Here is a 16,713-nt window from a genome sequence, read left to right as displayed (position 1 = left end):
GAAATGCTTCAAGGACACCCTCAAAGCCTCTTTGGAAAAAGTGCAACATCCCCACCGACACCTGGGAATCCCTGGCCCAAGATCGCACAAAGTGGAGGAGAAGCATCCGGTATGACGCCGAATACCTCGAGTCTCTTCGCCGGGAGCAAGCGCAAACAGCGGAAGGAGCGCACGTCAACCCAAGCACCCCACCCAAATGCCCCACCTGTGACAGAGACTGTAGGTCCTGCATTGGACTCATCAGTCACCTGAGAACTCATTTCTAGTGTGGATGCAAGTCATCCTCTGTTCCGAGGGACTGCCTAAGAAGAAGTCGAAGCAGGACTTTTGAGGCAGTTGGAGGGAGCCCTAAGGGATGGAGCACTAAAGAAAGATATTAATCTTTACATATGAGGTCACAGGAATACATTTTAAATAATTGAGTTACTGCATTGTTGCCAAATATTTAATTAAGTAATAAGCAAACGCTTAGAGCTGGATTTTACGAACCTTAGCGGGTCGGTGGCGGATCCCGAGTCCGCTGTTGTCTCCATCCTGACCTCCTAAATGAATTTCCCCTGATTGGGCTTGTTAAGCCCGCCTAGCAAGTTTCCTGGCCAATTAGAGGAAGCTGGTCTGGTGACGTCATTTGATGTCACGTCATCAGCCGGTTTCCTTAAAGGGACCATGGCCAACTTTCTTTTGACATTTGTGCTGTCAGTGTTCTACAGCATTGAGGTGCTGCAAACACTGCACAGAGGTGCAGGGCTGCACCCAGGCTCTCCCATGACTCCCTCCATATGCTTATGGAGGGAGTCACAGGACACAGGGAGGTTCTCTTCCCTTCCCATGGGCGGAAGAGACCTCCCTAGGAGATCAACACAGCCTGGTTGCACATTGCAGAGGAGGGCACAAGCAGGGATCTGGTCAGGAGGACCTGGGTGCAATGCCGCAGACGTCTCAATGATCTCAGTCGATCACGAAACGTTAGTACAAAGCCACACTCAACCTCATCCTGCTGTGCCTCTCATCACATCCCCATCACTCTGCCTTCCCTACCATACTCCTGCACATCCTTACTCACACCAACATACCTTGCACCTCCACCCATCCCTCTCTATCTACATTATCACATCCCCATCTCACTAGCCACCCCGCACACGCGCCCTCATTCCAGTACAATCATACCAACTAACAACACACAAGGGTAGGCACTTGGGTGCTTTATGCAATGCTCCTGTAAAGTTTCTGTTAATGTGGTGTCAAACATTGAAACATTTATTTTCAACACACTGCGTTCTTTGACAGATTTATGTGCACCTTTTGGAAGTGGCTTAGTGAGTTGCAGTGAATGGCGAGACATAATGGTACCCCCGCAGTGGTAATGAGTGTAAAAGGAATGGATTGGGCATTGTAGGGATGCTTTATGGTGTTGGTGTGGGGTGGTGTCAACCTGGCGCATCATGTAGCAGCCAGGATGTACAGTGTTAAGTGAAGTAAATCTAGCCATGGTGAGGCCATCCCTGGACTCCCAGACCGCAATGTGTTTGGGTGCTGATGCCCTGTGTCCTGTGCAGCATCAGTTGATTGCAGAGCAGGTTGGTGTTGTTGGTGCTACTGGTGTGCCTGATGATGCTGGTGTTGGAGCTGATCGTGGTGGGATTCTGAGGACCAAGGTGAGAGAGTTTCAAGGGCACCCATGCTGATAGAATAGATGGCAGGTGAAGTAGAGTTGACAGAAGCGATCTGCCAATGGTGGGAGAGGTAATGAGGTCAGCCTGGATGGAGACTTGTGTAAAGACTTGCCACATTCTGAATCTGTCGTGGAAATGCAGTTTCTCAATCAGCTGGGAGCTTTGACTTGACATTTGAAGCTGTCAACTCATCAGCTGATTCAATGGCCACTGACCTCCCACCTCAGCTTCACAGACAAGGTCTAGACATAGCGGGAAACTGGTGGATGACCTGTCAAAATCAAAAAGCTGGGATAAAACCATTGTTAAGTGGCTGTAAATAAGCCACTAATGATTTTAATTGCCTCCCCTGCTGCTGGTAGACCAGACATCTGGTAAAGGCATGTGGCGGCAGGTTCACGGGGGTCCCGACCCACTTGGGGGGGGTGGGGGGAGGGGGGGAGAAACCTTTTTCCACCCGACCCACCACCGGTCGCGCCCGCTGACCGCCCGCAAAATCCAGCCCTTAATGTTTGTATCAGTAGTTTATTTGTTTGTTCACATTTTTGGACTTTTTATACAGAATCCAAGTGAGGAGAAGGTCTTCCTTTCTGGTTATGGTGTTGAGCTTGCCATTAAAAGCACCGAATACAAGGCCAAAGATGACACACAAGTGACAGGTGATTAAAATAATTCAATTTCTGTACCGTTTCAAAATTTGTACAAATGTGAGTGTTTAATTTAAATTGTGCGCTCAAACTTGTATCCCCTTAAGGCTTCATTTTCAAATTGGAACCCGTTGTAATAATAATCATAGTTTATTATTGCTGAAGTAACTTCATAATGTTAAAAAATATTAGAACATTAATAGACATTGTAATGATAGCGGATTAAGCTGAATACCGTCACAATTCCCCCCTTTCTCACCTGATGCCGTGATTCTTGCTGGGGTATGGCCCTGAGGGCACTGGTGGCCCTGAGGGCGCTGGTGGAACGTCCGGTACCTCCCCCAAATGGCCCTTTTTCAGATGCGAGACTCGACAGTCAGTGTCGCCAGGCTGCTTGACTGTGGAGGGCACCACACAAGAGGCTGATCATGTTCTCTTCTGTGTACACCTCCAGCGAGAGTAAGGGGAGGTGAAGTCAGTCGTAGCATGCAAACTGTTGCCCCAGCTGAGATGACGAACTTAGTATTGAACCTGGAAACTTCTGATTATGGTTTAGCGCTACACCAGGTGATGCCTTTACTTGAATGCCATCAGGGAAAGCCAAGGCTCCCCAAAGCATTGTGCAAATCATGTTGCCTTCCTCTGAAAAGGAACTGCAAATGAAATTATGTTTTAAGACATAATCCAGAAATTCGGGTCTCCACGGGTGAGTATGCACGGGGGCCCAACGGAAGTGCCGGTTTCGTGCATGCACTGCGTATGCGCGGGAAACCAGAACTTCCGTTCCCTTAAAGGAAGGGGTTCAGAGGTCGAACGTGTACGCCGGAGAGGCAGCGCGTGCGCATGGGACTTACGTTTTTTTTCCAGGTTTCTCTGGGAGGGTAAGTCTCCAGGAGCTACACATGTAAAAAGCAGGCACAAGGCCTGCTTTTAACAAGGTAAGTGGTGAATTAATTAAAATTAAAACATTTTTTCCACAGGTTTATTATTTTTAAATACTTTAAAGAAAGGTAAATTTATTTTTAGCCCCGTTAGAAAATGTAATTAATTTTTTCAAAAATTTAAATTATTGTTTAAAATAGTTATTTTATATAATTTATAGTTATTTTAAAAATGTGATGTTTTTAAAAAAATTATTTGAAGTTTAATGATGTTTTGGGACTTATAGTATTTATAGTTTTGACAGCTCTTCCTGTCAATTTTATGAATGGGCATTTCCCTGCTACCATTGGCTCTCCATGGCCCATGTGATCCCAGGGGCCGCATCGAACTAACTGCGCCCCTGGGATACGCAAGCACTGCGCGCCGGCAGTTGGAGCAGGCCCAGGATCGGAATCCCACGCGGGCCCACAGCACAACGGCCGGCGCGCTAGGTAAGTGCAGGTCGGAGGCTTGCACCCGCGGGAAGCCTCCGACCCGAATTTCTGGGCCAATGTTTGGAAACAGACATTTCCTGGCTTGTGTGAATGCCTGTTAATTGTAGGTACAGTATTGTGATTCTGTTTGTGCATATGTAAGTGATTGATTTATAACAGGCAAAACTACAGTAGAAGAATCACTTTCGCAGACCAATGAAAAATCAAACCTTTAAAAAGATTTGGACTTGCAATTTTTTTTTCCTGTTGAGAGTTTCTTAAAATAATATGTATGTCATGAAAGGGTATCCATTAGCAAAGTGGAAATGGATTTAGAAGTGATTCTTGTTTTGTTTCTCCACTTTTATCAAGTTGCTAAGTCATGTTAGAGTACGATTCCATGGGTGCCCTTTGATTGTATCCCAGTATAAACCACTGCTTTCAGCGGTGGAGATACAAGAGAAGAAAAGTATTCATTTGGATACAGATCATTAGATTTCTTCTATGACTTACCAGTTTAATGAAGATATGATTTTGCTATGTTGATTGTGGTAGTGGTGGGGAAATAGGGAAATAGAGAGCTTCATCTTTTAAATCTATTACCCATCATTTAAACACTCCTGTTGTGAAATGACTGTCATACCTAGGCTTTCTATTGTTGTCTTACAGGCTCTGAACTGAATGCCACTGTGATAAATGAAAATGATCCTGTTGATGAAGTCCAGGGATTCCTCTTTGGCAAGCTGAAGTAAGAGTCTGCATAGGAAAACTGGGCTGCTAAGAAATGGGACCCCGAGACAGTGTTGCTCACATATATACAGACATTCAAATGAGTGGTCTGGGGACCCTTCAAAGATATAAGGCATATTTATGTGCAAATTTCAGTTAAAGATTTTTATTTCAGTGCCATTTGTTGCCATATGATTTATTTTACTTCAAGATGGTTCAGTGCACAGAGGGCTGTATGTATGAGAATTACCAGCAATCTAAAGGTTAAGCTGTGATCATAGCACATAAATGCAAAATTGGCATGCTGCAAGTGAGAATAGAGATTACAACAATCCCCCCACAGAGTATAAAATACATCAAAAACAGTACACTGTTGATTAACTCATTTACAAATGGGAGCTGGATCGATATCTGGTTATGCTCAGACTGAAAGTATAAAGCTAAGTAGAGATCAATAATACCCTATGATCTCATTCCTGTTTGAATCTTGAGAATACCGTTTATGGAATGTAGCGAATTGGGTTGAATAATGCAGACTGAAAGATGAGATTTATTCTAGTTTTCTTTCAAGAGTTGTAAAGAATGTTTTGAGAACTTTGGTTACTTTGTCCCTCAGGAGTTGAGGTTGATGTAAATTACACACGACTTGAATGGTTTTTCCTCATTCCAGAGTTTCTTGCGTTAATGTATACTTATTGTTTTATATTAAAGATTTTATCAAAGTATTGCACCTTTTGGTGGATTCAGTAAGCTTAAAGGTATTGCCTTCTGTGAACAGCAGTATAAATAGGAGCTTCAGTCATTATTGCTCTCGGTACCGAGGGCTACTTGGAGTAAGATGACTGTACATGATGGTGCCAGTGTGTAATGAATGAATTCCTTTTGTAGTAATTGTGGTTTTGTTTCTTCCTTGTTGGTAGACAGCTGTACCCTGAGATCAAGGAACAGCTTAAGGAACTGAGGAAGCACCTGGTTGAAAGCACAAATGAGATGGCACCTCTCAAAGTCTGGCAGCTGCAAGGTAGGCTGAAAGGGATGTTGTCCAGTTTGGAACTGTCATGAAGTGGTCAGTCTTGTCATTACATGGAAATAACTTACTCGTTTAAATATGCAGCTCAGAAGCATTTTGGGATAGTGTGATGGAAGCACCAAGGTTTCTTTGCTAAAAAATACTGATATCGACAAATAGAAACATGAAATAATTTCTTCCCCTTTAATGGCCCCATTACTGTAGTGGTTGTTACTATTGCAATGCTGTCCACATGTCACACTCTGTCTTGTCATTCCAGCTGTAGTTCTCGACCGCCAACACCCCCCCGCCCCCCCCCCCCCCGCCCCGCCCCCAGAAGTACCCTAGCTCTTTTCATTGTTTTGCAATTCAATTACAATCCCCTCCCTCTGAAGTTGGAAGCATAGACAGATGAGGAGTTCCGGTGTTGTTGGCCATTTGCCTTCCACAAGTATTAAGTTGTGACCTCAGTAACTTTGTTGGATTTTTACCAAACTTGGGAAGTAATATCAAGCTGAGACACGAGGGCAAGCTACCACAGTGCACGCTTTTTACAGAACTGGACTTGCATTGGTTGACTTAACTGAGTGTTGAATTGATTCTGATGACCTGAAGGTTCATAGAAACGTGTGTCATCATACAATGTGATCAAGTTTTGATGACAAGGTACACTTTTATTCGCCCCACCTCTGAAAATCTTTGCATTAATTTAGAATATTACAAGCTTATTGAATTAGCAGGAACACACCAGGCTAAAATGTTACAGGAGAAGGCAACTAAGACTAATCATTTCCGATCTAAAGTTGCATCTGTCTCCGAACTAAACAGCTGTCTTTTTTTAAATTCATCCCCACTGAGTGTTTAGTGGATGCAACAAGAAATCGGATTACTCCTGATTGGTCTAGAAACAGATCCTGTACAGTGCTGGGTAGTGGATGTGTTCAGCAAGCATTTTCATGGCTAACATTGTAGCATTTCTGTTTTGCTTCTTTATTGACAAAATGGAAGCCTTGCAAGTACTTAAAGAAATCTTTGAGCTACCTGTTCCTCAGAAAATTCAAGTCAAGCGTTAAAAAAATATATAATCCTAAAACATATCCTTTAAATATACATTGGTACAGTTGCCTCCTTTCATTTCCTCAATATGTTCCTTGCTGTTGCTTGTGGACAGTGTTGAAGCTGACTTATAGTATGTCAAAACAATTTCAAACTGACATTGAGCCAGGGGAAATGAAGGGAGGGTATAGTAACGGTCGGTTCAGATAGGAATAGGTAACTGAGAAGAACATTTTAAAATAAAATAGTGGATAGATTTAGCTCAAAACCAGTACATTTCTTTCCTCTCGACAAATACACTTACTGGATCATCCAGTAATATCTGCCAAAAAGTAGGAAAATGTAATATCTATCCGCAAGCAAAATATGCTCTTTTAGTGTCACAGAGCTGGCCTTTCTGCTTTGGTTTGTAGGTAAGTTGAACCAAGCAAACCCTATAATTAAAGAAAGACTTGCATTTATATAGTGTCTTTCACGGCCTCAGGACGTCCTAAAGTGTTTAACAGTGAGGCCTAGAAATTCAGTTGCGTGCGCCAGCCGTTAGCGCCTTAGGAGGAGTAGATCTCGAGCGCTAGGCACTTAGCGGCCGGGCGCAGGGCGATCTGCGCCTACGCCCAACTTCAGTAGACATTTAGCGCCGGCGCAAAGTGTTTGCGCGCGCTCAGCTGCGCGCGCAGATTATGACGTCATTTCCTCGTGCAACGCCCTTTGTGCGCCCCAATCCGGAACTTCAGTCGCGCCCGCCCAATGTGGGCGTGGCGCTCCTAAGAACTGTGAACTGGAACGCAGCAGAGGCCATGCGGGCCTCGGGGAGCGCTAATTAAAGGGCACTTACCCTGAACTATAAAGGCCAGCCATTTTGCAGCAATCACTCTTGTGCAACGGATTTCTGGACAGAGACCAAGGAAGAGAGGTTACTGCTTTGGCCCAACATAGGAGAGGTATTTTTGGCTTCAGGCCAGAGCTTGGCAATTCGCCTTCATTGTGAGGTCATTGTTTGCCAGTATATTATGGGGGCTGCATGGGGTGCCAACCCTCAGTTTCAGCATTATGTGCGAAGGGCTCGCAGACGCTGTGTGAGAGGGGCAGCCCTGGCTAGACGCAGAGGGGGCAACAGGCGTCCGCAACCTAGGCCTTACCCACTCAGGAAATACCGACAGCAGGTGTCCTATCTCACCATGCCTGCCGCGCAGTGTGTTAGGAGGCTGCGCTTCAGAAGGGAGGTGGTTGCAGAGATCTGCCATCTGCTTCACAGAGATCTGCGTCCACAGCTGAGGTGCAGGACGTCTCTGTCGGTGGAAGTGAAGGTCACGGTGGCTCTGAACTTCTATGCAAGCGGCTCCTTCCAAGCCGCTGTTGGGGACATTGCTAACATATCCCAGTTCGCCGTGCATTGCTGCATCCGCCAGGTGACCAATGCCCTTTTCAGAAGGAGACACCAATTCATCTCCTTCCCCATGACCCTGGAGAAGCAGCAGCAGCGTGCAGTGGGATTTGCGAGAACAGCGGGCTTCCCCATGGTGCAGGGCGCCATTGACTGCACACATGTGGCTTTGCGGGCACCTATCCACAATGCCGAGGATTACCGCAACCGGAAGGGCTACCATTCCCTCAATGTACAGCTGGTGTGTGACCACAGGCAGCGCATCCTAGCTGTCAATGCCCGCTTTCCAGGCAGCAGCCACGATGCATTTATCCTGCGACAGACTACTGTGGCTGACATGTTCCAGGCACAGCCTCCCCCAAGAGGATGGCTTATCGGGGACAAAGGCTATCCTTTGTGTACCTGGCTCATGACCCCGCTCCGCGCGCCCAGGACCCCTGCTGAGGAGGCATACAACGAAAGCCATCAAGCCACTAGGAACATCATAGAACAAACGATTGGTGTCCTCAAGCAACGGTTCCACTGCCTGGATCGTTCCGGAGGATCTCTGCAGTATTCGCCGGAGAGAGTCTCCCAGGTCGTGGTCGTCTGCTGCATGCTGCACAACCTGGCTATCCGCAGGACTCAGGCACTGCCACCTCACGCTGGAGCACCACCTCAGGAGGAGGAGCATGAGGAGGAGGAGGAGGAGGAGGAGGAGTACCAGCCCAGGAGGGAGGCACAAGGTCCAAGGGCCGCCCGTCGGCGGCTTATTGAACGTCACTTCTAGGCCCCCTGTCAGGGAATGGCTTGTGACAATGAAGGGACCTGAATGCAGCCGCTCCGCAAGCCCTCAGCCGGTTAAGGCAACAACCACTTCAAACATCAAACATGGACAAGCTGAATAAATAAAATGCTTTATTGAACAAACTCAGGGCCCTTCCCACATGAAACCCAAAAACAGACAACACCCCCAAAAAACAGTCACACACATGACTCACTCCCACAACCTGGGGAGGAATAACAAAACATTTCCACAAAAATGGCCTTCATCCTCGGCCTTACAAAAACAACCATGCCCATAAACAAAACAACCAACCCCATAAACAAAACAACCATCCCCACATAAAAACACATTTGCCCACACCCTCTACTTTGTGGCCCACGAGGGCGATTCCTTGACCAGCCTTTTGCGGCCCCTGGCCGCCCTGCTGCTCCTCCTCAAAGTGTGCCCAGTGGCTGCTGCAAGGCTGGGTGAAGGCTCCTGAGGGGCACATGGCGTGACGGGAGATGCCCTTGGGGGTCTGCCTAGACGAGCTCTGGCCCTCGAGGGGCCGGCTGGTGACTGCTGCAGCTGTGGCTGGGCAGCAGCAGGCTCTCCAGCAGCTTGTCGCAGCTCCACTGGGGGAGTGGCAGTGGCGGCTGCAGGAATGGGGGCAAGCTGGCTGATGGCAGGTGCTCGCTGCTCGCCTGAGACACTGGCACTCGCCCGGGCCATCACTGCAGCATGCGCAGCAATCTGCTGAAGGACAGACCGCTGTGCTGATGCAGCGCGGCGGGTGCCCTGGCGATGCCTGGCTGACACAGCGAGTGTGGCAGCAGTGAATGCCCGTACTGCCCTGGTCTGTGCCCGCATCAGACCAGCCAGTGACTGCACGGCACCACTGATCACCTGTCGACTCGCGGACTGCTCTGCCCCGAAATCGGACTGTGGTAAACCACTTTTATTGTTCACTATCATTACACTATGGTTATCACTGTTTATATCGTTACACTATGGTTTCACTGTTGTATCACTACACAAGGTTACCTCTTGCCATGCTGTTATACCTGGGCTGACCACAGCTGACTCCGCCCATGGCTCCGCCTGCTTGCCCAGGTATAAAGGTGGTCGACTGGCTGGTATTCCTCCTTGTTGGATCCGATCACCCACGAGGGTGGGCTCTGTTATTTAGCCAATAAAAACCTATAGTTACTAACTTAACTCGTCGCTTTTCATGAACTGAATTGATAGGTATATCAATTTTATTGGCTAAATTTTGAAATGTCTGTACCAGAGCAGCCAAACGACCAGCCCCAGCCAAACGGCCAGCTACAACAGCCCCAGCAGCCGGCCTGGCTGCGAGCCCTCCGACCGCCGTACCTGGATCTAAACCCACAGGCTGCGAATTCAGCCCTCGACTTCGAACACTGGCTGAGCTGCTTCGAAGCCTACCTGGGAGAATCCGGCGTGCCTCCGATATCCAAACTAAGAGTTCTGACCGCCCAGGTGAGCCCTAAAGTATTTGCACTCATCCGGGACATTGCTACATACGAGGACGCCCTCAACCTGCTAAAAGAGCAGTACCGGAGCCCTGTAAACTCAATGTACGCCAGGCATCTCCTAAGATCCCGCTCGCAACAGCCAGGAGAGTCGGTTGATGATTTCTTACGGGCGCTACAAATACTCGGCAGGGACTGTGACTTTAAAGCCGTAACAGCTGCAGAACATACCAATGGAAATATCCGCGATGCCTTCGTGAAAGGCCTTCGGTCAGACTACTCACGGCAAAGACTGCTGGAATCAAAGGACCGCGACCTGAAAACAGCTGCTATCCTCGCTCGCTCCTTGGAAGTGGCGCATCGGGACCTCGAGGCGTACTCCAGGTACTGTGCTGCGCGACCCTGGGACTCGGGCCCGACTCCGGCCGCAATACCCCTCGCACCGCCGCCCCTGGGGCCTACCACAGCGTCGGTGTCCCGGAACCGATCGGGACCGCCACCCCCGGTACCGGCTGCGACATCGGAGCCCCGCGATCGGGCCGCCGGCTGCTTCTTCTGTGGCCAGGCGAAACACCCGAGGGCGCGCTGCCCTGCAAGAAACGCGACCTGCTCCGACTGCCACAAGAAAGGCCGCTTCGCGAAGGCCTGCAGGGGGAAAGCCACAGACGCCAGCAGTGCCTCATGCGAGTTGTGGGGGCGGCCATCTTTCATCAAGGCCACAGATGCCAGCATCACCTCGTGTGAGTCGTGGGGGCGGCAATCTTTGATCAAGGCCACCGACGCCGGCAGTGCCTCATGTGAGTTGTGGGGGCGGCCATCTTCTCCGCCATTTTGTTCAACGTCGTGGGCGCCGCCATTTTGTTCACCACACTCGACCGCCACCTTGTCTCCAGACCCGACCACCGCCTCACCTGCAGACTACAGCAGCTCGCTCAGCCATACACTAGCCTCCGTCACACTTGACCAAGCTCGCCCGCATCACCTGTCCAAGTCCATGATGGACATCAAAGTAAACGGCCACGCCACGACCTGCCTGTTCGACAGCGGAAGCACGGAGAGTTTCATCCATCCAGACACGGTGAGCCGCTACTCCCTCACTGTCCGGCCAACGCGCAATCGGATCTCGATGGTGTCGTGGTCCCATTCAACAGACATCAGCGGCTACTGTGTTGTGACCCTGTCGGTTAGGGGCACGGAGTATAAAAATTTTAAACTTCTCGTCCTGCCCCAGCTCTGCGCTGCCGTCCTACTAGGGCTGGATTTCCAATGCCACCTCCAAAGTGTCACCTTGGCATACGGTGGATCCCTCCCCCCGCCTCACGGTCTACAACCAGCAATTCCTAAACCGCCCACCGCGTACCACCTGCGGCCTCTCCACCCTCAAAGTCCCGCCCCCCTCCCTGTTCGCTAACCTCACCCGCGACTGTAAACCCGTCGCTACCAAGAGCAGGCAGTACAGCGCCGGGGACAGAGCTTTTATTAGCTCCGAGGTGCAGCGACTCCTGAAGGAGGGCATCATCGAGGGAAGCAACAGCCCCTGGCGTGCCCAGGTCGTAGTCGTTAAGACCGGCGATAAACACCGCCTGGTCATCGACTACAGCCAAACCGTAAACCGGTACACCCAGCTGGACGCATACCCCCTTCCCCGCATATCTGATATGGTCAATCAGATTGCACAGTACCGGGTATTCTCTACCATCGACCTTAAGTCGGCCTATCACCAACTTCCTATCCGCCCTGAGGACCGCCAGTATACCGCCTTCGAGGCGAATGGCCGCCTCTACCACTTCCTTAGGGTTCCCTTCGGCGTCACCAACGGGGTTTCGGTCTTCCAAAGGGAGATGGACCGGATGGTTGACCAGAACGGGCTGCAGGCCACGTTCCCTTATCTAGATAACGTCACCATCTGCGGCCGCGACCGGCAGGACCATGATGTTAACCTGGAGAAATTCCTCCGTACGGCCCAACGGCTGAACCTCACCTACAATAAGGAGAAATGTGTGTTTAACACCTCGCGCCTTGCCATCCTCGGCTGCGTAGTAGAGAACGGAGTCATCGGCCCCGACCCCGAAAGAATGCGCCCCCTCATGGAGCTTCCCCTCCCCCACTGTCCAAAGGCGCTGAAGAGAACCCTGGGGCTCTTCGCTTACTATGCCCAATGGGTGCCCAATTATGCGGACAAAGCCAGACCCCTCATGAAGTCCACCTCCTTCCCCCTGACAGCAGAAGCATGCGCAGCCTTCTCCCTCATAAAGGGAGACATTGCTAAGGCCACAGTGCACGTGGTGGATGAGTCTATCCCTTTCCAAGTGGAGAGCGATGCATCCGACTTCGCCCTAGCTGCAACCCTTAACCAGGCGGGGAGACCTGTGGCCTTCTTCTCAAGGACCCTCCAGGGCCCTGAGATCCGACACTCTTCGGTCGAGAAGGAGGCCCAGGCGATCGTGGAGGCAGTACGACGCTGGAGGCATTACCTGGCAGGCAAGCGATTTACCCTCCTCACCGACCAGCGTTCGGTCGCTTTTATGTTTAATAACAAGCTGAGGGGCAAAATCAAGAACGACAAGATCTTGAGGTGGAGAATTGAGCTCTCCACCTACGATTACGATATCTTGTACCGGCCTGGTAAACTGAACGAACCCCCAGATGCTCTATCACGAAGTACATGCGCCAACGCGCAAATTGATAGACTGCAGACTCTCCACAATGACCTCTGCCACCCCGGGGTCACCAGACTTTACCACTTCATTAAGGCCCGCAACCTGCCCTACTCCATCGAGGAGGTCAGGACCATGACTAGGAACTGCCAAACCTGTGCCGAATGCAAACCGCATTTCTATAGGCCGGACAGAGCAAGCCTGATCAAGGCCACCCGCCCCTTCGAGCGCTTGAGCATCGATTTTAAGGGGCCCCTCCCGTCCTCTGACCGTAATGTGTACTTCCTCAACATTATTGCCGAGTACTCCCGTTTCCCCTTTGCCTTCCCCTGCCCAGACATGACCAGTACCACGGTCATCAAATGCCTGAACGACCTCTTCGCCTTGTTCGGGTTCCCGAACTACATACATAGCAACCGGGGCTCATCCTTCATGAGCGAGGAACTTCGCCAGTTCCTACTAGCGAGAGGTATTGCTGCAAGCAGGACCACCAGCTACAACACCCGAGGGAACAGCCAGGTGGAAAGAGAGAACGCGACAGTCTGGAAGGCCGTTCTCTTAGCCTTAAAGTCTAAGGGCCTCCCAACCTCTCGCTGGCAGGAAGTCCTCCCGGCAGCGCTGCATTCCATCCGGTCACTGCTTTGCACTGCCATTAACGCCACCCCCCATGAACGAATGTTGGTTTCCCCCAGGAAGTCGACTACGGGAACCTCGCTACCAACATGGCTGACTTCTCCGGGGCCCGTCTTGCTGCGGAAGCACGTGAGGGCCCATAAAACGGACCCCCTGTCGAGAGGGTGGACCTCCTGCACGCCAACCCCCAGTACGCCTATGTGGCATACCCAGACGGGCAGGAGGACACAGTCTCCTTACGAGACCTCGCACCCTCGGGCACCCCTGAGACACCACCATTACCCCCCACCACTCCCCCAAATCCAGCCCCGGTAGACGGCATGCCGGAACCCCATGAGCCTTCGCCGACCACGCAGACACCAGCCTTAACTTCGAATACTACACCTCCGCCGCCGCTGCTGCGCCGATCAGAAAGGCTTACGAGGCCTCCGGATAGACTGACATACCCGAACTGGTAGTACACTTCACCCCGCCGGACTCAAATTTAAACAAGGCGTGAATGTGGTAAACCACTTTTATCGTTCACTATCGTTACACTATGGTTATCACTGTTTATATCGTTACACTATGGTTATCACTGTTTACACTGTTGTATCACTACATAAGGTTACCTCTTGCCATGCTGTTATACCTGGGCTGACCACAGCTGACTCCGCCCATGGCTCCGCCTGCTTGCCCAGGTATAAAGGTGGTCGACTGGCTGGTATTCATCCTTGTTGGATCCGATCACCCACGAGGGTGGGCTCTGTTATTTAGCCAATAAAAACCTATAGTTACTAACTTAACTCATCGCTTTTCATGAACTGAATTGATAGGTATATCACGGACCGACTCGTGGACTGCTCTGCCCCGAATTCTGCCCGACTCGCGGCCTGTGCTGCTTCGAATTGTTCGAAACTCCTGGCCTGTGAGGCGCCGAAATCGGCCACACTATGAGCCAGGGACTCGATGGCCTCAGGCAACCGTGCCACAACCCCCATGAACTCGGTGTGCCGGCGATCCGAGTCCACGGACATTTGATCGAGGAGGCGCACCTCCTTGGCGAGGACCGTCTCCGGACTGGAGGCCGGACTCTCCCTCTGGGGAGAAGGCCGCCGAGCTGGCTGACCCTTCCCGCGTTGCTGGATGCCACTGGGCCCAGCAACTACACTCCCCTGCGACCCTTCCCCCCTCTGGGAAGAAGGCCGCCGAGCTGGCCGACCCTTCCCACGTTGCTGCACGCCACTGGGCACAGGAGCTACACTCCCCTGCGACACTTCCCCCTGGCTGTTCTCCAGGGAAGACGTGTCCCCTCCATTGGCATCCCCTGGCGCGGCTGAGGGTTCCCCTGATGGGCCGCCTTGCTCTTCCTCTTCCTCCTCCTCCTCCTCCTCCTCTTCTGAGGGGCTGTCACTGGCAAGTTCAGGGACCTCCTCCTCACCATCTGAAAGCAGGAAGGCACAAGAGTAGCTTTAGAGTGAGGAGAGGGTGTCAGCGAGGGAGGCATGAGTGGTGGCATTCAGCGCATTGGTCGGACAGTGGCAAAGGATGTAGATCTGAAGCGCAAGTGGGACGAGAGAGGTCGAAAAGGTGATGTCCTTACCATTGGTGCCCAGAACAGTGTCGGCATCTCCAGATGCAACGGGGCCAATCACCCTGGCACCCATGAGGCTACCCACGCGCTCTTCAAGGTCACTGAGCTGCTGGATCTGGGGACCGCCTCCCCCGGTCACAGTCCGGCTCTTCTGATTGTGTGCCAGCTTGGCCTACAAGAGAAAGGACGGCCTCTAAGTACAGTGTGGTGCCCAGATCTTGTGTGCACTGCCTCCCGTGGTCGAATAGCTTGGCCAGTGTGGTGCCCTGATCTTGTGTGCACTGCCTCCCATGGTCGAATAGCTTGGCCAGTGTGGTGCCCTGATCTTGTGTGCACTGCCTCCCATGGTCGAATAGCTTGGCCAGTGTGGTGCCCTGATCTTGTGTGCACTGCCTCCCATGGTCGAATAGCTTGGCCAGTGTGTAAAGTGCAGAATGTGCAATTGATGTTCATGCCAGTCCCATAGCTGCTGGATGAGGGCTGGCCACTAGGGCTTTTAGGTCCCTTTGCCCATAATGTGAGGTGCACATGCAAGGATGAGGAGGACACTGGAAAGGGCACTCACCCTGACAATCCTTGTGAGGTAATTGAATTTTTTCCGGCATTGGACACCAGTCCTGGGGACCTCGCTGTTGGATGTGACCCTGTGGGCGACCTCCCTCCAGGCTTTCCTGTAGACGCTGGTGGTAGGCTTCTTGCCACTGTCCGGGAACAAGAGTTTGCGTCTCCTCTCCAAAGCCTTAACCAGCACCCTCAAATCATGGCCAGTGAAGCGCTGCGCTCGTTCACGGGCCTTCTGCATCTTTCCCGGCGCTATTTCTGTTCAGCAGCAGTGTTTAGGCCTAGCTGGAGGGCTGCAGTGTCCAGGGCGTGGCAGCAGACGAACTCGACCCTTCCCCCTTTAAGAGCTGGCCGGCGCCAGGGTGTCTGCTGTCAATCAAGAAATGACTGCACCTGCGCTGCGCCCGGCCTTGGCGGTTTAGCTCAGTACCGCCGGCTTTGCGCCTAAAGATAGTTGTGTAACGCTAGTTTTAGCGCTCGAGCAAACTCTTAGTGCGAAGCTACTGAATATCGGCGAAGTGGCCTCGATTTTGCGCCGGGCGCAAACTTTACCGGCCGCCCGACTTTTCCACCCCAAAACTGGCTATACTGAATTTCTAGGCCTATATGTCCAAATAAGAATATACTGTTGTGGGGAAAAAAAAGTTATACTTTTGTCGGAACAGATTAGTTTTCAGTAACATAGTTGCAGTGTGCTAATTTATCTTCAAAATGACTGCGCTGGAGGAGTATCAGAAGTGATACTTTTCTATGTACTGATGTTTGTTATTGAACTTGAAACACGTTTTCTGTGCAGTTTGTGGTGTAAGTACATCCCAATGTCTTTGTCTAAGTGATACAGAGGAAGGCAGGACACCATCGACTTAGGAGTCTGTTAGAATAAAAATGCCATTAAAAAAATTAGTCTCATTTCCCCATGCCATGGACCAGCTTTGGCTGAGAGATAACTGGGTGACTTGCTCACCAGACTCTTCCTCGCATTGAAATGAGATTGACTATTCTTCCCCTATAGTTTGGTCATATTAGTTTGCATAGTCTGGTCTCATTAGAATGAAACAAGAAACCACAAGATCTGCGAGAGGAGGAAACGGCAGCACTGATATCTACAGCTTTCATACTTTCAGAAAAAATAATATTTTTTGAAATGGCTACCAAAATTCCAGACAGTTTCCTTGAGCTCTATTTGACAAACCTT

The 16,713-nt window shown here is 50.7% G+C and overlaps 1 protein-coding gene across 3 annotated transcripts in view; it reads left to right on the top strand.

Moving 5' to 3' along the window:
• uggt1 (UDP-glucose glycoprotein glucosyltransferase 1) overlaps positions 1 to 16,713 on the top strand; it is a 168,053-nt gene that overhangs the window by 23,066 nt on the left and 128,274 nt on the right. For all 3 annotated transcript variants that reach the window (XM_085990639.1, XM_085990638.1, XM_085990640.1), the window contains exons 7-9: positions 2,236 to 2,332; positions 4,345 to 4,423; positions 5,325 to 5,425. In XM_085990639.1, the coding sequence (XP_085846765.1) occupies positions 2,236 to 2,332; positions 4,345 to 4,423; positions 5,325 to 5,425 (277 nt within the window). The remainder of the gene's footprint in view (positions 1 to 2,235; positions 2,333 to 4,344; positions 4,424 to 5,324; positions 5,426 to 16,713) is intronic.

The sequence above is a fragment of the Somniosus microcephalus genome, chromosome 6 (genome assembly GCF_052327205.1).
Source record: "Somniosus microcephalus isolate GS21.2 chromosome 6, FLI_Smic_1.0, whole genome shotgun sequence".
Classification (NCBI taxonomy): Eukaryota; Metazoa; Chordata; class Chondrichthyes; order Squaliformes; family Somniosidae; genus Somniosus; species Somniosus microcephalus.
Note: the sequence above shows the minus strand (reverse complement) of the source record. Positions and strands in the feature narration are given on the sequence as shown.